The following is a 27,991-nucleotide window of genomic DNA, read 5'->3' as shown; positions in this document are numbered from 1 at the left end:
CACCTCAAGCCACAGCCTCTTCTATTCCTCCACAGGTACTGCAGAGTTCTCTTTGTTCTCTGATGGGATGGCAAGGTAGTCAGACCTGTAGGAAGACACGTGGGGGAAATGGATCAGTGCGACAGTGACCATGGTGACACTACAGGAAAGGGAGGTGTCCACAGACCAGCTCTGCATTTCCTTCTGGTTCTTCCTCCAAAAAGAATAATGTCCCTCTCAGCACATTAGAACAATGGGGTTTTATTACACATTTTTATATGGACACTTCCACCAGCAGTATATGAGTCTTATTTATCTACATTGACCTCAGGAATTTGTACTGTTAAATAAAAATTCTGCCTCAACTGGTATGAATTTTATTTTTCAGTTGTTGTCATATTTCTGATTATTGGTTAAGTTGTCATGTTTATAGGCTATTTTGGATTTTACTTCTGTTATTAGAGAGCTCTAGTAGTCTATTCTATAGGTGGTTACATTTGTAACTCAAAGGCTGAACTCTCTGGCAGTTCAAGTCCACCAGTAGCTCCATGGTAGAAAGATGGGCAGTTTCCTCCCTTGCAGTTTACAGCTTTAAAAATCCAGTGGTGGGTCAGCTTAAAGTTGGTTCTGACTTAGCAGCAATAAGAGATTTTTATAATCTTGACTGTTCTTTTGCTCTTCTAGTTTTGTTTGGGTTTTTTTTTTAAAAGACATTTCTATTATTTTCCCTCTGTCCTTCTCTTTTTATGGTTTGATGTCTTGGAAGACCTCCCTGTCTGTTGTCTGTCTTGAGACTTTGCTATGGAAACTTATAATGAAACAAATGAGTTTTGTAAAATAACAATGATCATTTTGTTGCTCCTTTTTTATTCATACCTCTTGCATTTTAAGAAATATTTATTTCAAAGTAGTAAAGATAATAACATTCCTTTAAGATAATTTTGAAAAAAATATCACTATGTTTACTGTGAGAGACTAAGCTAGTTAATTTTTTTTCTTCAATTCTTCATTCTTTCCTCAATGATTGTAAAGCCACATCAACCACATTTTACAGTTTTAAAAATGCACAAATCTATTTTTGAGCTTTTTGTTTTGTGCATTATATTGATTTTCTATGTCTATGTCAATACCACAAAGTCTTTACTTTGCTAATGTCATAAGAAATCTTCAAATCCTAAACAATGACTTCAGTTGTTAACTGAAAGGATGGTAGTTTGAATTCACCCAGTAATGCCCCAAAGGAAAGTCCTATTAATCTACTTCTGAAAATATCAGCCCTGAAAACGCTCCTGGGGGTGGGTGGGCGGGTGGGTGGTGGAAATCTTAAACTCATTGCATTGAATCGGAACTGACTTACACTGACTCTCACCCAGCAGGTTTTCAGAGGCCGTAAATTACGTGTGAGAAAACCACACTTGTGTTTCTTAGAGCTGTTTGTGGATTGGAACTGGCCACCTTTAAGTTTGCAACACAATTCCCTTCAGACAACACTACTAGGGTCCCCTATGGAGCACAGGTCTACTCTGACACATATGGGGTTACCATGAATTGGATTCAATTCAACAGCAACTAGGCTTGGGAGTTGGAAGTTCCCACCAGCCACCTCCTCCAAACTTGAGTGGTTTAGACCAAAGACCCACAAACTATAGCCACAGGCTCAGCTCTGACCTGTTATTGTATGTGATGTGAGCTAAAACAAGATGGACTCGTTGATGCAGTGGCTGCAACAATGGGTTTAAGTCCAGTAAAAATGGACAGGACAGTGTAGGATCAGACAGGGTTTCATTCTGTGGTATAAGAGGTAGGCCTGCTTGAGTCTGAGCTGACTTAGAGATGCCTAATAACAAGAGCACGAGCTGAGAATAGTATTTACATGATTAAATGGCTAAAAAAGAAAAGTATGTGAGGAGTTCCTATGTTGTTGTTGTTGTTGTGTACCATAGTGTCAGAATTGACTCACAGCTGACCTGGCAGGTTTCAGAGGCAGTCAGTTGCACAGGAAAAAAGAATTGCCCATCCTTTTCCTGTGGAGCAGCTGCTGGCCTTGAACCACATGCCATTGGGATTACAGCACAGCTTCTTGCCAGTAGGCCACCAGAGCTCCCTGGAGGTCCTAGATGGATTGCAAAACCTCAATTTGTTACTATCTTGCTTTCATTATTGTGGACTATTCTTGGCCTTTAGACCAAGACTTTTTAGACCAAGTCCATATGACTTTTAAGATCAGCCTATTCTTTTTAAAAAAATCAGTGCAATTTTATTGATTTTACAGATTAATTTGGGAAAGAATTACCATTTTTATAGTAATTTTCTCTATTTCCTTAGGTTGTTTCTTTGGACATTCAGTAAAGTTTTGTACTTTTCTCTATAAAAGTCTTCCATATTTTTGTTAGATTTATTCCTATGAAATGAAGAGCATTTTTTTACTAGTGTAATTAAAATTTCTTATGCTTTAAATATTTTTCTAAATGTTTCTGAAATAGATTATTTTTATATTGTGATTTGTATCAATAATCTTGAAGAATGTTCTACTAGAATGTGTTCTCTATGTAGATAGTTACATTGGCTGTGAGTATTCATAATTCAGTTTCTTTCCTTCAAATTCTGCCACTTCTTTGTATTATTTTGGCATATTACCTAGGATCTCTAATATGGAATTGACTAGGAGCAAAGAGAGAGGGCATCCTTGACAGATTTCTAAAATTGCAATCAATCCTTTTGAAATTTCAACCATAAAGATGGTTATCTGCTGATGTTATCGTAATAGCTGCTGCTACTCAGATACTTATGTTTTCTTGACTTTGCAAAGCCATTTAACTGTGTGTATCATAACAAATTATGGGTAACATTGAAAAGAAAGGGAATTTCAGAGCACTTAATTGTATTAATGTGAAACCTATACCTAGATAAAATGACAGTTGTACAAACAGAACAAAGGAGCACTTATTTATTGGTTTAAAATCAGGAAAGATGTGTGTTAGGGTTGTATCCTTTCTCCATACCTATTTAATTTGTATGCTGAATAAATAATTCAAGAAGATGGAGTAATTCAAGAATGTGGCATCAGGATTGGAGGAAGGCTCATGAGCAACTTCTGTTATGCAGATGACACTACTTTGCTTGGCAGAAAGTGAAAAAGACTTGAAGCAGTTACTGAAAAAGGTCAAAGACTGTTGTTGTTGTTGTCATGTGCCATCGAGTCGTTTGCAACTCATAGCGACACTACATACAACAGCCCTAGCCCTGCTCTATCCTGTGTCAATCGCACTGCCTCTGACAAACCCATCCCGATTACCCCAGTCACTGAATCAATCCACCTCATAGGTCTTCCCCTCTTTCGCCATCCCTCCACCCTCCCAAACATGATGTCCCTCTCCAAGGACTTGTCTCTCCTTACAACATGTCCAGAGTATGTCAAATGAAGCCCCAGAATCCTTGCCTCCAAGGAGCACCCTGGTTTAACCCTCGCCAGGATGAATCTGTTTGTTTTCTTGGCAGTCCAGGGTACATTCAATACTCTTCTCTAGCACCACAGCTCAAAGGCATCAATTCTCCTTCTATCCTCCCTAGTTGTTGTCCAACTCTCTGATGCATAACAAGTGATTGCAAAGACCATAGCCTGTATCAGACGCACCTTAGTCTCCAGAGTGACACCATTGCTCGTCAGTACCCTGGAGAGGTCCCTAACAGCAGACCTTCCTATCACAGTATGTTTTCTGATTTCCTGGCTACTGGTGCCAAGAGTGTTGACTGTGGAGCCAAGCTGACTAAAGTTGTTAACAATCTCAATCTCTTCACCATCCATCCTGATGCTGCCAGTTGGTCCAGTGGCGAGAATCTTTGTCTTCTTGACATTGAGCCTCATCCATACTGAAGGCTCTGCAGTCCTTGACCCTCTGCAGCAAGTATTTCAGGTCCTCCTCAGTTTCAGCAAGCAGGGTTGTGTCATCTGCATAATGCAGATTGTTAATAGATCTTCCACCAATCCTGACTCCACACTTCTCCTCATAGAGCCCAGCCTTTTGGATAATCAGTTTTGTATACAGGTTGAAAATGTATGGAGATAGGACACATCCCTGGCATACACCTTTCTCAATTTTGAACCATGTGGTGTTTCCCTGCTCTGTTCTGATGACTTCCTCTTGGTCCAAGTATAGGTTTCACACTGGAATGATCAAGTGTTCTGGGATTCCCATTCTTCTCAGAGTCAGCCACAGTTTATGATCCACACAGTCAACGCCTTTCCGTAATCAATGAAACACAGATATAAAGTCTTCTGGTATTCCTTGCTTTCAGCTAATATCCATCTAACATCAGCTACAATATCCCTAGTACCACGACCCCTTCTAAACCCAGCCTGGACTTCTGGAAGTTCTCTGCTGATGTGCTGTTCCAGTAGTTTTTGGATAATCTTCAGTAGAAGCTTGCTTGCGTGTGAAATCAATGATAATTGTTCTATGATTTCCACACTCCGTTGGGTCACCCTTCTTTGGGATGGGAACAAATATAGATCTCTTCTAGTCAGTTGGCCAAGTGGTTGTTCTCCAGATTTCTTGGCACAACTTGGTGAGCACATCCAGGGCAGCATTGTTAGACTACATCTATAAAAATTACATCTCAACATCAAGAAAACAAAAATCCTCACCATTAAACCAACAGGTGACATTATGATAGAGAAAAGATTGAAGTTATTTGTGATTACATTTTACTTGTATCCACAATAAACATTGGTGGTTGCAGCGGTAAAGAAAGCAGACGTTGCATCCGGAAAAATCTGTTGTTAAAAACCTCATCAGAGTTCAGTGAACGGCTTGTGTGGATCATCATGCCTAAGTTTTATTGTGACTACTGTGACACGTACCTCACTCATGACTCGCCATCTGTGAGAAAGACACATTGCAGTGGCAGGAAACACAAAGAGAATGTGAAAGATTACTATAAAAAATGGATGGAAGAACAGGCTCAGAGCCTAATTGACAAAACAACGGCTGCATTTCAACAAGGAAAGATACCTCCTACTCCGTTCTCTGCGCCTCCTCCAGCAGGTGCCATGATCCCACCTCCACCCAGTCTCCCTGGCCCTCCTCGCCCTGGTATGATGCCAGCACCCCATATGGGGGGACCTCCTATGATGCCAATGATGGGTCCTCCTCCTCCTGGGATGATGCCAGTGGGACCTGCTCCTGGAATGAGACCACCCATGGGAGGCCACATGCCAATGATGCCTGGGCCCCCAATGATGAGGCCCCCTGCCCGTCCCATGATGGTGCCCACGAGGCCAGGAATGACTCGACCAGACAGATAAGGACAGAGTGCAGCTTCTTTGTATCAGTTTTATATTACTTGTACTACTTCACCAGGAGAATCCTGGTGCTGTGACTATGGGTGTTTTCTTAACAGCACAAGGAAGACTTGCTCCCCTTTTCTATCACAGAATCGTTTGAGTGAAGTAATGGGCAAAGGATTAAAAAAGCAATTTTTGTGTTGTGACATGTGAAAATAAAATTGTGAACTCTTAGTTAAAAAAAAAAACAACCTCATCAAAGTGCTAAAGAGCAAGGATGTTAAGTTTAAAGATGTCAAGTGCTCCTGACCCAAGTCCCGATATTTTCAAGTGCTTTCTATGCATCTGGAAATTAGACAGCGAGTGAAGATGATCCTTTGATCAACCAATGCCTTTGAATTTTGGTATTGGCTAAGAATATTGACTATCCTGTGGACTGTCAAAAGAATGAACAAATCTGTCATGCAAGAAAGTGAAACCAGGGTGCCCCTTAGAGGCAAGAGTGGTAAAATTTTCTATGTTAGGAGCATGTTTGGAAAAATATACCATGCTGGGAATGTTGGTGGGTCAGAGAGAGGAAGACCCTCAACGTGGACTGACTGTGACTATAACAATGGATTTTAACACGTTGAAAATAATGAAGATGGTTCAGAATAGGACAAGGTTAGGATAGGACAACTCATAGGGTTGCTATGAGTTGGAGTCAACTTGACAACACATAACAACATCAGTTTAAGAAGAGTTAATGATTACATGTGCATTGCTTTGGTATCTATCTTGTTCAAAAAGTGATGTGGTTCCTAAATCTGAATAATCATGTCTTCCCTCAGCCACTCGATCTTCAAATGCTGTTTCTTTTTTATTTTAATTCTCTATGGAATCCTTGGTTAGTGCAAACTACTATCTGAAACCCCTATGACAGTTCTCTCAGTCTACTTCCAACTTGATGGCAAGGTCCCTAAGGCTGGTATTTTCTCATACTCCTGGTGTGCCCTTCATGCTTGTTTGTTATATTTCATCTTTTTCTCTCTTTGTGCTCCATTATGGTTAACTTCTTCATATTTATCTTCTGGTAACCTATATCTGATCTTCTATTGAACCAACCCATTCGTTTTTAACTTTATTGACCATATTTTTTATTTTTGGATTTTTGCTTGTTCCTGTTCATGTTTCCCCTCTCAGGAACTTAACACTAGGCCTTTCATTCATAGGGTTGCTATGAGTTGTGTATGACTCAATGGCACTTAACAACAGACTCTGGAAGAAGAGCATATCACTTTGGGCTCCTTAGTTAATAAAGAGTTGTGACAGATAGCCTAGTGATTACTATCAAGTAAATGGAATAAGAAAGAGCATGGACATTAGAAATAGACCCAGGTTCAAATTCCAGCAACTTTGCTGTATGGCTTCAGGTCACACTTAACCCCCACGCATCTCTTTCGGTGTCTATAAAATGTTCATCATGCATTCACTGCTCATGAGTGAGGAGCCTCACGCAGGAGGACACTACTCATCTTTCTCTCCAGGAGCAGCTGGTGGATTTGAGCCAGCAGGGAGGTGCTCCCTTTGGGTGAGCGGCCCAACTCCCTTTAGACTACGCCCTACGGCTTCCCTATACAATGGTTATAGCAGTGCTAATTTCTCACGCTCTAGCGGCAGCTGATGGGTTTTAGTGATTAAGAGCACAAGCTAAGAGCCACTTTTGATGTCTCCCGCATTGTCTGCTTAATAATGTGCTGCTCTCCTAGGCTGTGGTGAGGAAGAAGGCAGAGTATCTAAACAGTGCTGTCTGGACATTGCTTAGCACCTCACCTGTAGAAGCAGGTGCTCTGAGGGTGTCAGCTATCGTCGTTCCCGTGGGGTGTTTGGACTTACGCGTTTTCTTGGGCCACTTCTTCAGCCTTGGAGACCTTCCTGTAGCAATAAACCATTTCGATGAGCAGCCACAGGGTGAGGAAGACCAGGAGGATGTACATCATAATTTCTGAGACCACAGAGGTGAAGTCCTCTCCAGCTGCAGAGGAGAGAGTGAGCCTCAGAACACGCATGTCCAACCAACTCGGTGCTAGCGTGGAGGCAGCAGGTGTATAGGGCCTGTTTTCAGATAGGGCTTAAATAAAGACTGGCTCTAAAGGAAATCAAGAAGGTGTCAAAGGATTTCAGATTCACGAACTCTCCCATGTGACAGCTTCCTCTCTGACTTTCATCAGATGCTCTGAAGGGAGGGATAAGGGAAGGGACTGGGTGAAGGCAGACACAGTAGATCATTAGAACTCTGGACTCAGAGCCTGGCATGTATGGCCGGGTCCCAATATTGCTACTTAGTGGTGTGTGAATAGTCATTTCCCTTATTTGAGACTCAGTTTCTTAATCTGCAAAGTGAGAATAATTCCCGTCAGTCATGGTTGCCGTGGGTATTATATTCCCTAAAGAGTATGTCTAGTACACTGCAGGAAGAGAGTGTAGGATCAAGCAATGTTTTGGTCTGCTACACATAAGGTCACCGTGCCTCAGAGCTGACTGGATGCAACTAACCACTACAATGTATTTAAGGATATCTTGTGAGTTGTGAACGTCTACAGAGATATATGGACAGGCTCCAATTCAATCATATCTCTCTTCTGAGGTGAAGCATAATGGAGGCTGGTATCCCTCAGGAGAGGACATTGGAAAACACATGTAGGGCCAAACAGCCTCTGTCCACTCAGTGATAGGGGCATGTTCTCTGTGAGGCTAGATTATAACCAAAGGACTGCCCTGTTCATCTTCTATCCAAGTCATAGAGTAAATTCTATGTTTATTCTAAACATGAATAGAAATGGGTATTGGAGGATACAGTGTTCTACTTTTGAAACACAAGAACTGATCTTGCAACTTCCATTTTTAAAAACTTTCAGTGATTCATGCTACCCTCAGGATAAAGCCCAGACTTTCTTAATATGATGTATAAGGGACTATATGGCCCTTCTCACATAATAACTGGTCAGCTGAACAGTAAAACTTTTCTCATACACACTATGTAGGGGTTTTTTAGTATCTATGGGTATCCCCCTCCCCGGTATTTTTTTCTCACACCGCACTGTTCCCCCTCCTCCAGCATCTCATACTTTTCAATCCTCTGGTTATTCTTTTATTGTTGTGTATCATCAAGTCAGAAATGACCTATAGCTCACCCTCTATCAGGTTTTCAGAGGCAGTTAATCGCACAGGAGGAGACTGCCATGTTCCTCTCATGGAGCTGCTAATAGATTTGAACTGTGTGCCTTTGGGATTGCAGCACAGCTCCTTACCACTAGGCTAGACTCCACCATAGTCCCCTCAGCTATGAGACTTTGCTTGACTTCTCCTGCAGGATCACCCACATCCTTCTCCATTTCTCAAAACACCTTCTCAAGCTATAATGTGTGTATCTCTCTGTTGATTTTTGTGTGCTTATTGGAAAAAACCCAGTTATTTCTGAATTATCCGCCTATAGTCCACAACTAGAATACCTGAGGTCCCAAATAAGTGTTTATTGAATTAATGGAAAGAAATAAATACTGGCTACCTTTAATTCAATGCTGGCAAAAATTAAAAAACACACTACATGGCAAACGTGCAGACGCTTGTTCTTTCTTCACAGCCATTCCTCCTCTCCCCACCTCCCACCAGCAAATTAGGCTCATGATCTCTGGTTTTCCATAGAACCCTGTTTACCCCAAGGCCTTGCTCATTAAATGCTCAGCAGAGCCAACAATGCCCGAGGTCTTCAAGATCATCCAAGTTGCCTAATGAAATGAGATCAGGGATGTGGCCAGAAGTACAAAAGGAACACCACACACCGCAGATGTCTCTTCATGGGCATGCAATCTCTTTTTTAAATGCAGTAGTTCTAAAGTAGTAACACAAGAAGTTACTACTATGGAATCTGCTCATGGCTGGCCCTACAGCCAGTTTTTCTTTTCCTCAAGAGAAGCTCTGATGGCTCAGTGATAAGGAGTTACACTGCTAACCCAGGTGTTTCAAATCTACTAGCTGCTGCTTCTGTTTGAATTACAGCCTCTGAAAACTGAGTGGAGCATCAGCTCTGAGCTGGTTCTGACTTGACAGAACATATCAACAACAATAAGGTCAAGAGGACTCAGATTTCTGTCTTGGAGCCTAAGCCAGTTAAAATTTAAAGAGGAGATGCTCTGGGATGAAGTGTACCCTCGGGGAGTAGATAGTCATGAGCATTTGAGTGATGAGTACCTGGAGGGGAGGCTGTCAAGGTGTCAAAGAGGTCAGGGAATGGGTGGGGGAGGAGCGTGGCAAAAGTCAGGATGGTGGTAGATGGGCACAATGAAGGGGAAATGGAACCAAACCTAGTAGGCATGAGATATGAATTCCACCTTTGCCTCTGGTGCTTCATGGCCTCAAGTAAGGCCTTCACCCTTCCAATATTCTGCTCTCTCAGCTACCAGATGAGGAGTGCCTCTACCGCACCCTTCAACCATCTGGGGTGTCATTTCAACTCACTCATGGGAACTCTCACCCTAAACCTTCCATGCCCGTGCCCACAAGAGTAATGCTGAGGCTTCTACATCGTCCCGGAACGATTCTGGTGCCCACCTTTTGTTCTCTGGCTAAACGATTATCTGTTCTTCCTTCCAGCTTCCCCATCCCCAGAATCTCTGTCTCCAATAACAACTTTGTTTTTCTTTTCTTCTTTCCCATGCCTTGCCCTGTTAGGCTGGCAGACTGGCTCAGCTTTGCCACACTTTTCACTGTCTGCTCAGGACAGTCTGGAGGCAAAAGCCTGAGAGAACAGAAGGTGGAGACAGAAACCTTCATGCCCTAAGGTCATCACCAGGCCACAGTTCCCGCGAGTAGCCAGTAGAGGGCGCCATAATACCTCTGCCCCCTTCTCCCAAAAAGGACGGCACTCACTGTCTTCTAATCACAACCCACTCATTGCTCATCTTCCAGCTGGTTTTCAGAAACTGTAAATAGCACAGGAGGAGACTGAATATCTTTCTTCCTCTGAGCGGCTAGTGGATTCAAATTGCCTGGCTTTGGGTTGGCAATGCAACTCCTTACCCGCTGGCCCACCACTTCCTCTCTCAAGCCTGTCTCTTCTGTGTAAAACAAAGGGGTTGTTATGGAAGTACCTTTCCCTCCAAACCTCAACTTCCCTCCTCTGAAGTACCCACCTCAGAGAGCTTCCATTCCCACCCTTCTGTTTTACACAAGGAGAGAGACTCAGAGGAAGTGGGTCTAAATTCTGATAGTACCTTTGCATGTTCAAAATTGACCTATCTCCTGTTTTAGTCCATTTGTATTACATGTCTTAATCTGTCATTCTTTATCAATTTGCCTCGTTACTATAATAATTTATGATGAAACTAGATTTGTAGACTGGAAGTCAATGTTCCTAGAATCATTTTTTAGGAAAAGCCTTGTCCAAATCATCATTAACATGGCCTCTTCTCTCATTATCCCAGGAGAAAACAGTAGTGCTAAGTAATAATTGGAGACTAGTATCTGAGAAAAGTTAAACAAAATGGAATCTTGACTCAATCTGGATGGGGAAAATGCAAAAAGAGATGCATCTCTCACTCTTTAGACACGTGAAGGAGCTGTAGCTCTAAGAGGCTAAGAGATACAGTTCTCAGAACCCACTGACAACAGAATAAGACTGCTGAAGGAGTGAAGGAGGACCCTCCAAGCCCACCCTCCAGATTCCCCAGCTCAGTCTGCAGCAGGAAATCCTATTTCTGGGTTTCACCCTAGGAAGGAGCTCTGGGGGGTTAGTGGTAGAGAGGTGGGCTGCCAATGCAAAGGCAGGCAGTTTGAATACACTAGCTGCTGCTCAGGAGAAAGATGGGTGGTCTCCTCCCATGTGGTTTACAACCTCTGTAGGCCCGCTGGAAGGTCAGCTGTGAGTCAATTCCCACTTGGCAGCAGTGAGCTGTTTGTTGAGGTAAGAACTGAAGGAGTGAGTTGTGCTACTAACTGAGAGGCCATACATCTCTGGAAGTTTGAACCCACCAGCAGCTCTCAGAGAGAGAGAGATGGATGTTCTCTTTCCACTGCAATGTATAGATGCAGAAACAGCCACAGGTGAGAATCAACTTGACAGCAGCAAGTTCAGTTTTGAGTAAGGAACTAACGGGGCTCTGAAGACGAAAGAGCTTTCAACTGAGGTTATGTGACAAAAGAAGAGGTGGTGCTTGTGCCCGATTGAAAAAAGACCAAAGACTGTCGAACTGTGGTTTAGAGCAGTGTTTCTTCAATCATGGCCTCAGATCAGCAGCATGAGCATCTCCTAGGAATTTATCAAGGATGCAGATATTCAAATTTCACTTTAGATGGAAGGAATCAGATAGCCTCGGTGTTAAAACCAAGTAGGAGATTGTGAGGCTCACTACAGTCTGGGAACACTGGTGTACAGTATGTATTGCTTCCAAGGAGGAAGATAGATGACCTTGAGGTAACGTTGTGAAAATTCTCTGAGCTTGCTGAGTCAAAGATTCAACACAGGTCAAGGAAGAAGGGCACTTTGAGGCTTTGTGGAGGCTCTAAGGGTGAGGGTTCAGAGGCTGGGTGAGGCTGTCATTATTTCTAAGCTTTATTGCTTTATAGAAAGAGGCAGAAAGATAAGCTGGTCACTAAAGAAAATTAAGAGAGTGGTGCCATATTTTCCTCCAAGTATCTCATGTATGTGGAAACCCACTGCCCTCCCCCCTCCCTCCCTCCCGAACAAGGACTCTTCAGGACCTGGTGCCCCAGCCTCACCCTCCTCGGTGACACGGAGGGGGATAAGCCTTGTAGTCTTCACAAAGGGGCGATGCGCCTCAAACTCAAACTCCCGAGACACATTGCAGGTGTAGAGACCGGAGTCATTTAGGGTGACGTTGAGCACAGTGATGGACACGTCCTGCAGGTCCTTGCTCCCATTCCACTGCAGGCGTCCCTGGAAGGGGCTCTCCACCTCCTGGTGGCCATTTCGATACTCGTAGATCTGCAGGTAGAGAAGCAGAGGAAGGTAGGGCCAGGAAAGAGGGTAAGGCAGGAGAACAGGGCGGAGAGAAGCAACAGAATTGTGCAAAGGCCGGGAAGGGAAGGGACAGGTTACAAGGAGACTCAGAACGTGGAAGTGGAATGAGGAAGGAAGCAGAGGGCAGAGAAGAGAGAAAAGGCAGAGAAATGGGCAGTCAGTAAAAGTGGGGCGACTGATCATCTCTAAGGTGGCTGTCAAAATATTAAGGGATCATTTTGGCTTGTCACTGACTAAACATAACAAACATCAGCCAATGTGCTAAAAAAGAGTCTCGGAGGCTCCCTGCTCTGGTATGGGCTAATCTTTTACTTTTGATCATAGGGAAGTCTAAGAGTTCCTAAAGGTGGGGGCATGGTGGGAAGGACAATGGGAGGACACTAACGTGGCTTGACACAGCAAGTATCCACTAACAGCTTCAGAATTATCTGACTAATTTACCCTTGGATATGATTTTACTGGGTATACAAGCTGAATATGAGCTTTGGTCGTCACTGCCATTCTTATTCCACTGCGATGAGGAAAGTTAAATGACATAACTTATACCTGCTGTCTCAGTAATGATAATTAGTATAATTTCATTCCCCCTCCTCCAATTAATTTAATCCACCTACTAAGGTTGTGTAAACAGCTATGGGTCAATTCCAACTCAATGGCACACAACAACAATAACAACAAGATGGTATAAAGAACCTTGATGCCTTAGTGGTTAAAGAATTCAGCTCTGGTGGCCTAGTGGTAAGCAGTTGTGCTAGCAACCCAAAAGTAGGTGGTTTGAATTCACAAGCTGCTTCATGGGAGAGAGATAGGCAATCTCCTCCCATATGAATAACTGCCTCTGAAAACCTGCTGGAGGGTCAGCTATGGGTCGGTTCTGACACAGTAGCACACAACAACAAAAAGGCTGGTGGTTGGAACCCACCAAACACTCCGTAGACTCCTTTCTTAAGATTTACAGCCTTGGAAACTCAGTGGGAAGCTCTACTCTGTCTGAGCTGGAATAGACTTGCATGGCAGTTTCGGTTAATATGATGGTGTGGAAGATTAAATCAAAATGGCAGAGTGCCTCGCAAAGTACCCAGTACATAGTAGGCTCTGAATACTATTATCTCATTCTCTTCCTTCCTCTTGCTTGTCAAATAACCAGCTGTGTTTGCAGTTAGTCAAGCGTCCTTCTTTCCTGAAGACTGGGCTCAACTAAGCAGTTAACTCTCGGGAGCTGCCAATGCTTCAAAAAGACAGCCATGGTTGTTAGAAGCTGTCCCTTAGAAGGCAGGCAGCAAGCGCAGAGGTCAGCAAAAGAAGGCAGAGTCAGCAGTCACACATACAAGGAAATCTTTACCGCCCTCGGGCCTGTAGAACCATTCCACCACCGTGGTGGCCTCCACCTCCTCCCTCTTCATGCAGGAGATGCAGCGGAGCTTCATGGGGTTTCCCTGAACAGCCTCCGTCTCTGAGGGCACTTCCACACACACAGGGAAGCAGACATGGACTGGAAAGAGGATAATGACCAGGAAGGACCAGGAGGTATCGAGGAAGGGGGTGGCAGGAGGAAAGGCATGGGAAAGGGAGACAAAGAGAGGAGAGAGAGAAGAAAAAAGAATGAGACAAATTTGAAAATAGGTCCATGCAAAGATCTTCACTTTTACTTGTGCTGTCTTAGTTTAGCCTATATACAGAACAGGCACAGAGTGACATGGAAATCTGGATGGCCCACAGAAGAGAAATGATATCCCTCAGAGCAGTGTGGATACAGTGTGGTACATAAGTGAGCCCTAGACTCAAAGTCTTAGGAATCCAGGTGGGGAAGAAGACACTACATGTACCCAACATCAATCCCTCCATTTGTCCAATCATTCAATGACCATTTCCTGAAAATCCACTCTGTATCAGGCCTTATGTTAAACTAGACACACAAAGATGGACAAAGCACTCTCCACACCCTCAAGGCCTTTATAATTTATCAGGGACATACACACCCATAACTGTCATTAAACCAGACCATGCAAGTGACTCTCATGCTCTGTTCTCAGAGGAGGAGCCTTGACTTCAGTTGGATTGAGGAGACAGGAAGAGAAGGAGGCTGAGACTTCAAGTTAAAAGTAGATAGGACTCATGCTCTGAAATCTATGTGTCCTTTACAACATGAGGTCTCAAATGCTTTAAAGGTAGGGAGTCTATATCGGTATTCATGAAAAACACACACAAAGCCACTGTGTGGTGGGGGATGCAGTAAAAATGAGGAAGGCAATGAGCTGACCACTTAGAGAAATAGTAAGAGATGATGTTATAAATGTGGAGAGAAGCCAGATAGTGAGATACCTTGCACGTCACTTGAAGGTTTAGATTTGCAATTCATTCTCTCTAGAGGCTACCGAGCCTCTTATGAAAGATAAACATACCAGATTGAAAATTCAGAGTAAGACAAAAGTGTGGTAAAGGCTGCCAGCAAAGCAAGTGTAACTGTGGGCTGCATTAGCAGATGCCAATGTGCAAACAAACAAGGAACTCTGTCCCACTGTTCAGAACAAATCTGGACAATGACAATCAGTTTACAGTGTCACAGTTTACAAAAGGATGTTGTTCCGTGTATTCAGTCGCACAGGAGAACAAGATGGCACAGTGTCTTATCTGCACTCTGCAGGTTGGCCTCCTGTCTCTGCGTGGTCATTGCCACCACGTTGAAACCAACAGAGCTGACCCTCCATTGGGTATAAGAGGCTGTAAGCCACATAGGAGGAGATTGCTCATCTTTGTCCCAAAGAGCCACTGGTGGATTTTAATTGCCAGAGAGGTGTGGCCTTTGAGTTAGCAGCACAGCTTCCAACAGACTATGTCACAGAGCTCCCTGAAAATGGACTATCAATTCAATAAAGAAAAGGACCACTTCTAGCGAGAAATGATCAGAAATATCCTCAGGATGTGATGAATTGGAGGTCTTGATTGCAGACTTGGTAAAATAAAATGTATGGCCTATACAATGATTTGTGAATGGACAGGGGAGGTAGAAGACATTCATACTGAAGGAAAGAGGGTAAAGACAATTAATTTAGTGATGACTTTGAAAGCAGAACAAGAAAATATCCTATGGAATATACTGTCATGACTAAAAATGTTATGCGGCAACTAAAGACTTGACTTTGATCTACTTTTTAACTTTTCTGAGATTTAGGTTATTCATAAATAAAATGTTGAAAAGTATATGTAATAGATTTGTAAAAGAGTGCTGGTAGCAGAGTGGTTATGTGCTGAGCTGATAACTGAAAGTTCCGCAGTTCGAAGCCACCAGCATCTCCACAGGAGGAAGATGTAACAGCCAGCTGCTTTGATAAGAATTATAGCTGGGGACCCCAAAGGCCAGTTTTACTCTATCCTATAAGGGCTGAACTAAGTAGCAGTGGATAGGTAATAGATCTATCATGAGAATTCTGTGGAATAAGTTATGAGTATACGCTTTATGCAAGCGCCTAATTATTTTATCCTTCATTTATTTTGTTAATAAATATCCTGAGTACCTCCTGAGTCCTAGATGGCTCTGGTGGCATAACATCGTGTGTTGTGCTGCTAACTCAAAGGCCAAGCATCTCTGGTGGCTGAACCAACCAGAGACTTGACAGGAGAAAGATGGGCACTCTCCTCCCATTATGATTTACAGCCTCAGAAACACAGTGGAGGGTCACTCTCAGTCCAAGCCAGCAGCAATGGGCATGTTGAGTATACTGTGTGTGCCAGGCCACTGGGGAACACAACATGGAGGGACAAAGCAAAAACTGTCCCTGCTCTTAGAAGCCTATATTCTAGTAAGAAAGAGAAAATCAACAATATTAAATTGTATCCTGGAAAGGGTTAAACCGGGTGACTCCTTGGAGGTAAGGATTCTGAGGCTCCGTCTAACATACTTTGGACATGTAGTGAGGAGAGACCGGTCCTTGGAGAGGGACATCATGCTTGGGAGGGTGGAGGGACGGCACAGGAGGGGAAGACCCTCTATGAGGTGGATTGATTCAGTGACTGGGATAATCGGGATGGGAGTGTCAGAGACAGTGCGATTGGCACAGGATAGAGCAGAGTTTAGGGCTTTTGTACATAGGGTCACTATGAGTCACAAGCGACTCGACGGCACATAACAACAACAACAACATTATGTACTACAAGCAAAACCAAGTGATAGACGAGAAGGTGTGATGTCACAGTTGTTGAGCATTGGCTGCAAACCCAAAGGTTGAAGGTTCAAATTCACTAGTGGTTCTGTAAGAGAAAACATTAGACAATGTTCCAGTCCAACAAACCATGGGGAGTTCTACTTTGTCATAATAGGATTGCTAGAGAGCTCTGGTGGCCTAGTGGGTAAGGAGTTGTGCTGACAACCCAAAGACAGGCCATTCAAATACATCTATTGCTCTGAGGAAAGAAAGATGGATAATCTCATCTCATGTAATTCACAGTCTATGAAAACTCACTGGTGGGTCAGCTATGAGTTGGTTCCAACTCAACAGCACATAATATAATTTCAATCCAGAAACTTGTGGCACTATAGTGACGGTATTTGACTGCTCACCAGGTCAGTGGTTTGAACCCATTAGCTGCTATATGGGAGAAAGATGAGGCAGTATACTTTCATCAAGATTTACAGCCTTGGAAGCACTGTGTCTGAAAGGTCACATTGGGTCAGAGTCAACTTGATGGAAGTGGGATTGGTTTGTTTTGGGTTATGAATCCAGCAGCAGATGACCATAATAGAGGTGGGAGAGATTGAAGAGAGTCCTTTGAGAGGGTGACACGAGCAGACATTGAAGGAAAGTAATGAGGGTGTGAACTATCTGGGAGAAGGCATTTGGCAGAAAGGAAAGAGCAGCTCAAGGGTGCTATGATGAGAGTGTATTTTTAACATTCAAGAGATAGTAAGAGTCCAATGTGAAAGCATAATGACCTCAATGAGAAGAGGAGAGGTGGTAGAGACACCAGGCCAGGGCCACGTCACTAGGTGAGTCTTATTGGCCATGATTAGGACTTTGGCTTGTACTAGAGTGGAAGGGGGAGCTGAGGAATGAGTAAAGAATGACACGATCTGATTTTATGCATAATTTCCACAGTCTGGCTGCTGTATTGAGAATAACCCAAAGGAGTGAATGTGGGGCCAAGGAGGATGAATGGAGCACTTAGAAGGCTGATGCGGTAATAAAATGGAAAGATGATTTTACTTGGGTGAAGGTGAAAGTGAGTAATGTGCTGGATTGAAATCCTTGAGCAGGTGAGAGGATGAGAGGACGTATTCTCAAGTAGTTCAATGGTCTGTTTCAGAGACACACTCAGTTCTTTATAGTTAAAGGAGAGAATGTTGAAATGCAGGCTGGATGATAAATGTGGTATGGCAGCAATGTAGAGTAACCTTTATCTTTTCTGAGCTGCCTTCAATGTGGCAGTAACCCCAAGGCATCCTCAGAGACCAGGCCACATGAGCTCTCTTTTCTAAGCAAAAATTCCATTTTAAAGCATGAGAACTTCAGTCATGAAGTCCTGGTAAGCCCATTGCAGAGTGTCCACAAGGTTTTTCCAGTAGGTCTCTTTCTAGAGCTGGAGACACGCGCACATGTGATACTAGCAGAGGCTTGAACAGGGCGTGCATGTAGGAGATGCTGTCTCTTGCTGCTGGCAACCTTTCCACCAAGATGTGAACAAGCCCGAGCTACTCTGCTGGAAAGCGAGAGACACAGACTGAAGTCCTGACTGTCACAGCTGTCATGACTGACACTCCAGGTTGGCGGAGCCAGCCCACACTAGTAGACCCTCCCAGCTGGCCTACAGACTCATTAGAAATGAAAATGTAGATTGTTTTAAGGCATTATGTTTTAAGGTAGCTTGTTATACAGCTACAGAAAAAAGATGCACACAGTTCACCTTTCCCAATCCTTCTCCCACTGTCACACATATTGTGAGTAAGAGAACTTAGTCCTATCCTAAATCAGCACCAGTCACTCCCTCACAAAATAATATCAGTTTGGCCTTTCTCTTTATTTTCTTTCAAGGAGGAATATCTGTCCCTTTGGGGATAGAGCTTTCTAATAACTCTATCTTTACTATTCTATCATAAAAAAAATCATTCCCTTCAATTCACTCTATTTCCCCACCACTCTTAACCTTTAGCCCTCATAATAACCATAGTTCATATGCTTTTATTACTGCTAGTTCAATCTGTATGCTGAGCAAATCGTTCAAGAAGCTAGACTCTATGAAGAAGAATGTGGCATCATGATTGGAGGAAAACTCATCAACAAGCTCTGTTGTTGATGAGAACAACCTTATTTGCTGAAAATGAGGAGAAATTGAAGCACTTGATGTAGAAGTTCAAAGAATACAACTTTCAGTATGGATTGCATCTCAACATCCAGAAAACAAAAATTCTTACCACTAGACCAAGAGGCAAAATCATAATAGATGGGAAAAAAGATTGAAATGGCCAGTAATTTCATCTTCCTTAGATCTACAATCAATACTAATAGTCAGATCAAGTGACATATTGCATTGAGAAAATCTACTGTCAGAGACATCTTCAAATCACTGAGGATCAATGAAATCAGTTTGAAGACTAAGCTGTGCCTGATTCAGACAAACCTTTTGTGTCACCCAATGACCTTGGTTCCCTATTTCTATGACATTCCTTATGTATACAATGAATGGCTGTTCTTATGGCATGAGTTTAACCAATATTGCTGACTGTCAGTGATAAATTCCTTGAATGATCTTGGTTAAGCACTTTGATCTTCAGTCTCCTTTTCAGTTTTCATAGTGAACTAATGATTGAAATGCAAAAGTTGGAAACAAAGGATTGATAGTCAGAAACTAAGGCCTTGGTGATAAAAATGAGGCATGAATCACATGATAATGAGTTTTGTGCAACTGATAATTTATTCATTGCAAATATCTTCCTTTGAAAAGCATAAGTACTGTCTATATACATGGACCTTATCAGATGAAATACACAAGCATCAAATCCACTACATCTGTAGAAAGAGATAGTGGATAAGATAAATATCATCTTCAGAATAAAGGTTGTTGTTTGTTGTTATGTGCTGTTGAATTGCTTGCAACTCATAGCGACCCTATGTACAACAGCCCTAAACCCTGCTCTATCCTGTGCCAATTGCACTGCCGCTGACACACCCATCCCTATTACCCCAGTCACTGAATCAATTCACCTCATAGAAGGTCTTCCCCTCTTGCCCCGTCCCTCCACCCTCCGAAGCATGATGTCCCTCTCCAAGGACTTGTCCCTCTTTACAGCATATCCAAAGTATGTCAGACAAAGCCCTAGAATCCTTGCCTCCAAGGAGCAGCCTGGTTTAACCCTCTCCAGGATGAATCTGTTTGTTTTCTTGGCAGTCCAGGGTACATTCAGTACTCTTCTCCAGCACCATATCTCAAAAGCATCAATTCTCCTTCTATTCTCCTTAGTCATTGACCAACTCTCTGATGCATAACAAGTGATTGCAAAGAACATAGCCTGTATCAGATGCACCTTAGTCTCCAGAGTGACACCATTGCTCTCCAGTACCCTGGAGAGGTCCCTAACAGCAAGCTTTCCCATCACAATACGTTTTTTGATTTTCTGGCTATTGGTGCCAAGAGTGTTGACTGTAGAGCCAGGCAGAATAAAGTTTTTAACAATCTCAATCTCTTCACCATCCATCCGAATGCTACCAATTGGTCAAGTGGTGAGAATCTTTTTTTTCTTGACATTGAGCCTCAATCCATACTGAAGGCTCCAGTTCTTGACCTTCTGCAGCAAGCATTTCAGGTCCTCCTCAGTTTCAGCAAGCAGGGTTGTGTCATCTGCATAATGCAGATTGTTAATAGATCTTCCACCAATCCTGACCCCACACTTCTCCTCATGGAGCCCAGCCTCTCAGATAATCTGTTCTGCATACAGGTTGAAAAGGTATGGAGATAGGACACATCCCTGGCATATGCCCTTTTCAATTTTGAACCATGCAGTGTTTCCCTGCTCTGTTCTGAAGACTGCCTGTTGGTCCAAGTATAGGTTTTTCATTAGCACGATCAAGTGTTCTGGGATTCTCATTCTTCTCGGAGTCAGCCACAGTTTGTCATGATCCACACAGTCAAATGCCTTTGCATAATCAATGAAACACAGATATACATTCTTCTGGTATTCCCTGCTTTCAGCTAAGATCCATCTAACATCAGCTACAATATCCCTAGTACCACAACCTCTTCTAAAACTAGCCTGGACTCTGAAGATTGCACTGGAGTGCAGAGAAGCCAAAGCATAAGGAAGAATTCAAGATACCAAAGAGCTGAACAGAAGATTCCAAAAGGCAGCACAGGATGACAATGCAAAATATTACAATGAAACGTGCAAGGAGCTGGAATCGGAAAAATCAAAAAGGCCAAACTTGTTCAGCATTTCTTAATCTCAAGGGACTGAAGAACAAATTCAAACCTTGAGTTGCTATAATCAAGGATGCTTTAGGCAGAATATTAAACAATCTAGGAACTATTAAAAGAAGATGGAGGGTATATACTGAGTCACTGTATTAAAAGGAATTGGCAGACACAGAAGAATTTAATGAAATAACATATGAACTAGAGCCTATGGTGATGAAGAAAGAAGTTCAAGCTGCTTTGAAGGACATGGCAAAAAATAAGGCCCCAGGAATAGATGGTATACCAATTGACGTATTTCAGCTAACAGATCCTGCCCTGGATGTGCTAACAGATGCTGCTGTGGACGTGCTCACCAAGTTGTGCCAAGAAATCTGGAGAACAACCACTTGGCCAACTGACTGGAAGAGATCTATATTTGTTCCCATCCCAAAGAAGGGAGACCCAACAGAGTGTGAAAACTATAGAACAGTATCATTGATTTCACATGCAAGCAAGATTCTATTGAAGATTATCCAAAAATTACTGGAACAGCACATCAACAGAGAATAAAGGTAGGGACAACTATATTGAGCAGACTATGAATAGTTACTATGAAAATTCAATTTGCAGGAGAAAAAAAGAAAATTATGTCCACAAGAGCCAATATATGACCCTGAGCACATAAGCACCTGGAATTACAGAACACCTCAACAATAGATAAGAAGCACTGAACATTGATGACCAGAGGCCAAATGAGCTGTAGGGTGAAATTAAAGACTAACATACAAAGACAGCAAAAGGTCATTAGAAATACAGGAAAATGGAGTCCCAAAATCTCTGTAGATGTTCATTGACATGAAAGATAAACAACCTAAATTAAAAAAAATAAAAAAAAATATGTGTTAGAAAAAAAAAAAGTCAGTCTTAGATTGGAAGGCACACAAAATATGACTGAGAAAGAAATTTTTTTCAAACTAGAGTTGATGTTAATAAAGCTTTTGGGACCTTAAAAAAAAAGAAATACAGGAAAAAAGATATATGGGCATAGATCAGTGGTGGGAGATACCATATAAAACACATTACGAATGAAAATAAAAATAAAAATTTTGGAAAATATTTAAAAAAAGAGACAAGGAGGGAAAAGATAAGACCAGAATGGATGTTAGAAGAAACTTTAAAATTTGCTCTTGAATGTACAGAAACTAAAGCAAAGGGAAGAAATATTTAGGAGAGCTGAACAGAAAATTTGAAAGGGTAGCTTAAAAAGAAAGCAAAATATAATAAAATGCAAAAATATCAGGAACTAGAAAACTCAGAGAGAAGAACACACTTTGCCATACTACTCAGGCTGGAAGAACTGAATAAAAGATAGTCTCAAGTCCCAATACTGAAGGGTTCTAGTGGCAAAATACTGAATGGCACAAGGAAGCATCAAAAGATGATGGAGTATACAGACCACTGTACAAGGAAAAAAATCTAGTTCACAATGAACCATTTCAAGAGTAGCACTGATCTGAAATGAGTAGCAATGACCAAAAATCCTTGCTACTGAAAGAAGTCCAAGCTATTGTGGAGGTACTGGCCAAAAATATCTCCAGGAATTGATGGAATAACAATTAGATGCAGCTCTGGACATGCTCTCTAGTCTATGCCAAGAAACTTGGAATACAGCTAGTTGGGCAAGCAACTGAAAGAGATCCATATATGTGTACATTTTTTAAAAAGGTGATGCAACAGAATGTGAAAATGATCAAATAATATCATTAATACCACATGTAAGTAAAATTTTGCTGAAGATTATTTGTACACCAAAATGTAATTGCCAGAAAGTCAAGCTGGATTCAGAAGAGGTTGTGGAATAAGTGTTACCATTATTGATGTCAGATGAATCATGGCTAAAGATGACTTATTGACTGTGTGAATGCATTAGATAGTGTGGATCATGTTTATTCTGAATGATATTGAAATGAATGCCAAGTCCAGAACACTAAATTATCACTCATGTGAAATCTGTACTTAGACCAAGAAGCATTTGTTCAAACAGGTTTAAAATTTAAAAAAGCATGCATCAAGGTTATATTTTTTTCACCATACATACGATAAGCATGAATGCTGAATGCTGAGCGTGAGTTAAAAGGTGGACTAGTTTGTTTAAAGACAAATATAGCATCAGGATGGCAGGGAGAATCAGCAACAATCTCCAGTATGTAGGTGACACAATCTTGCTCACTGAAAGTGAAGAGGACTGAAGCACTTACTGGACAAGATAAAATAGGACTGACACGGGGTGGTGGTGGGGAGAATAGGAAAAGAGTGCATAGATTATGAACACAACACTGGAACAGATGAGGGGGGAAATGGACCGAAAGGAATTCTTTGTATGACAATAATCTGGAACAAGAAATGCATTACAAAGTGGACTATGGGAGTAGGGAGGAAGGGTAAGGGAAGAAAATATGCAACAATGAATGAATAAAAAATAAAAACAAAACAACAACATATGGGGGAAATGTCTTATATCACTAAAAAAATCACACCAAATTCAAGTCCTAGTCTTCAGTATGGATTAAAACTCAACATCAAAACAAACAAACAAACAAACAAACAAAACTTAATATCAAGAAAACAAATTGTCCCAATTGGAACAGCATCATATCATATAGAAGCAAGATTGAAATTGTCAAGAATTTTATTTTACTTGGCTACTTGATTAACACCCATGGAACAAGAGTCAAAAAATCCAATGAGATTTTGCATTGGGCACCTCTTCTGACAAGTATCTTTTCAAAGTGATAAAGGGCAAGATTGTCACTTAAAGAGTATGATGTATCTGACCCAATCCATGCTATTTTAAATTGCTTCATAAGCGTGTGAAAGTTGGAGCAAACAACAAATGCTGGTGAGTTTGTGGAGAAACTGGAACATTTACTCACCATTGGTTGTTGTTGTTGTTGTTATGTGCCATCGAGTCATTTCCGACTCATAGCGACCCTATGCACAACAGCTCTAAACCCTGCTCTATCCTGCGCCAACCACACCGCCTCTGACACACCCATCCCGATTACCCCAGTCACCGAATCAATCCATCTCATAGAGGGTCTTCCCCTCCTGCACTGTCCCTCCACCCTCCCAAGCATGATGTCCCTCTCCAAGGACCCGTCCCTCCTGGCAACATGTCCAAAGTATGTCAGACGAAGCCCCAGAATCCTTGCCTCCAAGGAGTAGCTTGGTTTAATCCTCTCCAAGATGAATCTGTTTGTTTTCCTGGCAGTCCATGGTACATTCAGTACCCTTCTCCAGCACCACAGCTCAAAAGCATCCACTCTCCTTCTGTCCTCCCTAGTCATTGTCCAACTCTCTGATGCATAACAAGCGATAAATGTGCAACCACTCTGGAAGACAGTATGGTACTTTCTCAAAAAGTTGGAAATAGAAATACCATTTGATGCACCGATTGCACTACTGGAAATATACCTTAAAAAAACCAAAATTGCCACCCAAACAGATATCTGCACATCCAAGTTTTTGGTGCATTGTTCAAAATAGCAAAGAGATGGAATTGACCCAAGTGCCCCTCAAAAAATGAAAGGATAGAGAAGCTGTGGTATAGTCAACACAATGGAATACTATACAGCACTGAAAAACAAGGAACTCATAAAATATTATACAAAATGGGTGACCCTTGAGGACATTATGATAAGTGAATATCTCAGTCACAAAAGGACAAATACTGTATAATGCCACTGTTATAAAACAAGACTGACATGGGGGTTAGGGGAGAACTAAGAAAAGAGGGGATTAATGATGAACACTGTATTGAAATAGATGAGGGAAAGAATTGTCTAAAATAAATATATCATTAGGTCTTATTTACATGACAATGGTCTAGAATAAGAGGTGCATAGCAAAGTGGACTGGGGGCTAGGCAAGGGAGGAAATTATGCAACATACAAGAATCTTTTTAAAGAAAAAAGAACTGAGATGGGAGGTAAAGAGGGAAATGTACACCAATGAATGAATGGAAACCCAAGTTTTCTGTAAACTTTAGTCAAAAAGGAGAATTAAAAAAAAAGTTGGACAATGAATAAGGAAGAATTCTGAAGAAGAATTGATGTCTTTCAACTATGGTGTTGATAAACATTACGGAACAGTCCATGAAGTGCCAAATATCCAAAAATCTGTCTTGGAGAGGAGAGGTAATATTTCTAAACAGAGGGGGCAATTAGAACGGTAGAACTGGAAAAGGAACAAATGTAATGCACTAGATCTTAAAATATGGGTGAACATCTAAGAAAGACAATCAGGGTTGGGATGACTCAGAACCAAGAGAAGAGAGCAGATGCCCATCTGGCCATTTTATATAGCCGTACATGTATCCACAGAGAGCTCTGGTGGCTTAGTGGTAGAGTTGCACTGCCAACATCCTCCTATGTGCTTAACTATCTCTGAAAACCCTCTGGAGGATCAACTATGAGTCAATTCCAACTTGATAGTACATGACAACAACAACAACATGCATCTACCAGATACGCTGGAATGAGCAGTAGGACTAGTATTCATTGCTATGGAGTTGGAACTGACTCACAGCTGATCCTCCACTGGGTTTTCAAGGCTGGAAGTTGCACAGGAGGAATTGATCCATCTTTCTCCCTTGGAGCTGTTGGATTTGAACTTTCAAAGGGGTGAGACCTTTGGGTTAACACCTTGCATTAGCAGACAGAAATCTGAAGGCAACAGTTCTCCAGAATGTCCTTTATCTGCCTGAGCTAACTTATTAATCTTTAAACTTTAAATCTTTAAAGAGCTCTGGTAGCCTAGTGGTAAGAAACTGTGCTGCAATCCCAAAGGCACATGGTTCAAATCCAACAGCTAATCCAGGGCGAGAAGATGAGCAGTCTCCTCCTGTGTAATCAACTACCTCTGAAAATCCACTGGAGGGTCAGCAATGGGTTCTGACTCAATGATACACAACAACAACAACAAACTGGAAATAATACTAATAGGATCGTTATAGAGATCAAAAGATGTCATGGATTGGAAATTGCTTTGTAAACTGTAAAGTACCAGGCAAGTTCAAGATTTTGAAAAAAGAAAATAAGGAGTATTATTTTTTTAGACATTCAGAATAGAGAAGACACTTTTTATTCACACTGGGCATCATGTAAAAAAGCAGTTTAGGAAAGGACTACTATTAAGCTAAGTGTTTTTCAGTTCTGAAATATTATATGCACCTAAGTGGAAATAGCATTTATGAAGCAGCACCCTTTCCCTTGCATTTAACAATCAGCCTTTCCTGAGCCACTTTTTGTTTCCTCTGCAGCTTTTGAGTGTGATAAAGTGATGTTCAGATTGCAAAGCCATAGATATGGAGCAAAAATGTGTGTGATGTGGACACTTTCCTCAAAGGTTTTTATTTGGCATGAAGGTTAGGAGTGGGACCAAGAGCTTTAACAATTCTAGCAATTGTCTATAAAGTTTTGGCAGGGATGTTAAAGATCATTGCTGCAACTACTTTACATAGGAAGAAGCTGAGATACTTTTGAGGTTGCTACATAGCAATCTAGTGGCAGAACTGAAGTGAGACACTAAACCAAGCTCTTCAAGCCCTAGACAAAAGATCCATGCTATCTCCTTCACAAGAACTGAGGCAGGGACTCTGAAAATTTAGATTAGGAAATACTGGAATTTGCAGAGAATATTCCTGGTTCTGAAGAATATAACTCCAACCCTTTCTACACTGTCCTTCCTCCTTTCCCCCCTCCCCCCATACTCTCCAGTTCAGGCAGACTCCAGCTTCCTAAGCATCAAATCCCTAGTGTTGGCTTCCCCTGAGAAAACCTCAGCCTTTAATCTTCAAGGCAGGTGAGATCATTGGTAGCCTATTAGGCCTGCTCCCCCTGTAGGCCTGTTCTATTCTACTGGAGGGATAGCAGAGAGTTGGCCAGTCCTTGGGGCTGACATTACTTTCTCTTCTTTATTCTCCCTGGTCCATCAGGCATTTTGTTCAACAGCAAACTTGGCTCTGCCTCTGGTCACATGCAAAATCCAGATAATGCTGTCGGTGAGAGTCCATCCTGGAGGCTTTGCAAAGTAATATTAAGGCAATACTAAACAATTCCCATCAGCATGTCTGCCTCTGCATTGGCAGCATGAGTTTTATGCCAATCACTGATACATAATCCTACATGTCTAGTTTTAACCAAGCAGGTGGCCACAATCATACTGAATTACTCTGGTTCTTTATTTTAGCATGGAGGAAGGTAGCGAAGATCATGTAAAACATGTCAACTAGAGACACTTGTATTTTATGTGAGGATCTAATCAAAGGCACTATGGCAGAGGTACTCAGACATAAACACACAGACACACATACACACATGCAGTCAGATGCCTACACTAACCTGCTCAGATACATACTAGAGCACATTCAGACACTGAATTCAATGATACAGTAAAACAGTCTATTACACAGTCACTATGTAATAAAGTCCCTATTAACTCCATTCAGACATCCCATTTCTGAGATAGTCCACCTCTAACACATCTTAACTTATTTGGAGGGAGAAGGTCGCCTCAGTCTCTCACAATAGACAAATAAGAATCTCTTAATCTTCGAAAACATCCAGCTCTACAAACATCCAACCCCCGTGACAACATGTGTTATGGAAGAAAAGAAAAGTAAAAGATCTAATCCCCAGTTTCCTGCTTAATAAACATAGAAAGCAAATAGCAGAAACCTGTTTTCTTCCCGTTCATCACTCAAATGAAGTAGATGGAGCTACAATGAAAGCATTTTCACTCTCAAAATGCACGCATATAGCGTTCATTTCTTTTTCAATGTAGGGGAATTAATCTGAAGATCCAGCAAGGTTGTCAGGGGTATTGGGTCCTCTTTAAGCATGAGGTGGAATGGCAACCAAGGGTTTGGGTGTGACTCCTCCTTTTTAAAAAGAATGAATGTGGCTGCGTTTCCTTCCAGTGAAGGGGAAGGGAGTGGGGGAGAGAAACCTTTAAAATGATCAGGAACCAGGAGGAGAGGTGGAAGGAACCACCAAGCGAGGCTGGAGAATAAAGCGGCGGGGCGGAGGCATCTTCCCCTTTCAGGCTCCAGCACTCACGGAATCCCTACGGAATTCTCCGTGCCTGCTAGACATGCACAGAAGAAAGCCAATCGGGGCTCCCTTTGGCTATCAACGACATCAATAAGTGTTATTATTGCTAGCATTATTACTGTTTTCTGCATCTTGCACGGCAGGGCGCTGGTACTTACCCCCGTAGATGAGCACCACAGAAGCCAGGGGAAACAATCTGTTGAAAGCAGGCATCTT

At 42.0% G+C, this 27,991-nt stretch overlaps 2 protein-coding genes across 2 annotated transcripts; one reads left to right on the top strand and one right to left on the bottom strand.

Moving 5' to 3' along the window:
* SCN3B (sodium channel, voltage-gated, type III, beta subunit) lies at positions 1 to 27,991 on the bottom strand. The gene is made up of 5 exons (XM_006895600.1): positions 27,934 to 27,991; positions 13,610 to 13,773; positions 12,020 to 12,245; positions 7,139 to 7,277; positions 1 to 85 (listed from the first exon to the last, which is right to left on the bottom strand). Exons 1-5 carry the CDS (start codon positions 27,986 to 27,988, stop codon positions 22 to 24), a joined length of 648 nt encoding a protein of 215 aa, XP_006895662.1. The 5' UTR covers positions 27,989 to 27,991; the 3' UTR covers positions 1 to 21.
* Positions 4,805 to 5,284, top strand: LOC102856373 (U1 small nuclear ribonucleoprotein C-like). The gene has a single exon (XM_006895599.1). It carries the CDS (start codon positions 4,805 to 4,807, stop codon positions 5,282 to 5,284), a length of 480 nt encoding a protein of 159 aa, XP_006895661.1.

Source organism: Elephantulus edwardii, unplaced genomic scaffold, assembly GCF_000299155.1.
Source record: "Elephantulus edwardii isolate Elephantulus edwardi_28Jun2011 unplaced genomic scaffold, EleEdw1.0 scaffold00171, whole genome shotgun sequence".
Lineage (NCBI taxonomy): Eukaryota > Metazoa > Chordata > Mammalia > Macroscelidea > Macroscelididae > Elephantulus > Elephantulus edwardii.
This window is presented reverse-complemented; position numbering and strand designations above follow the sequence as displayed.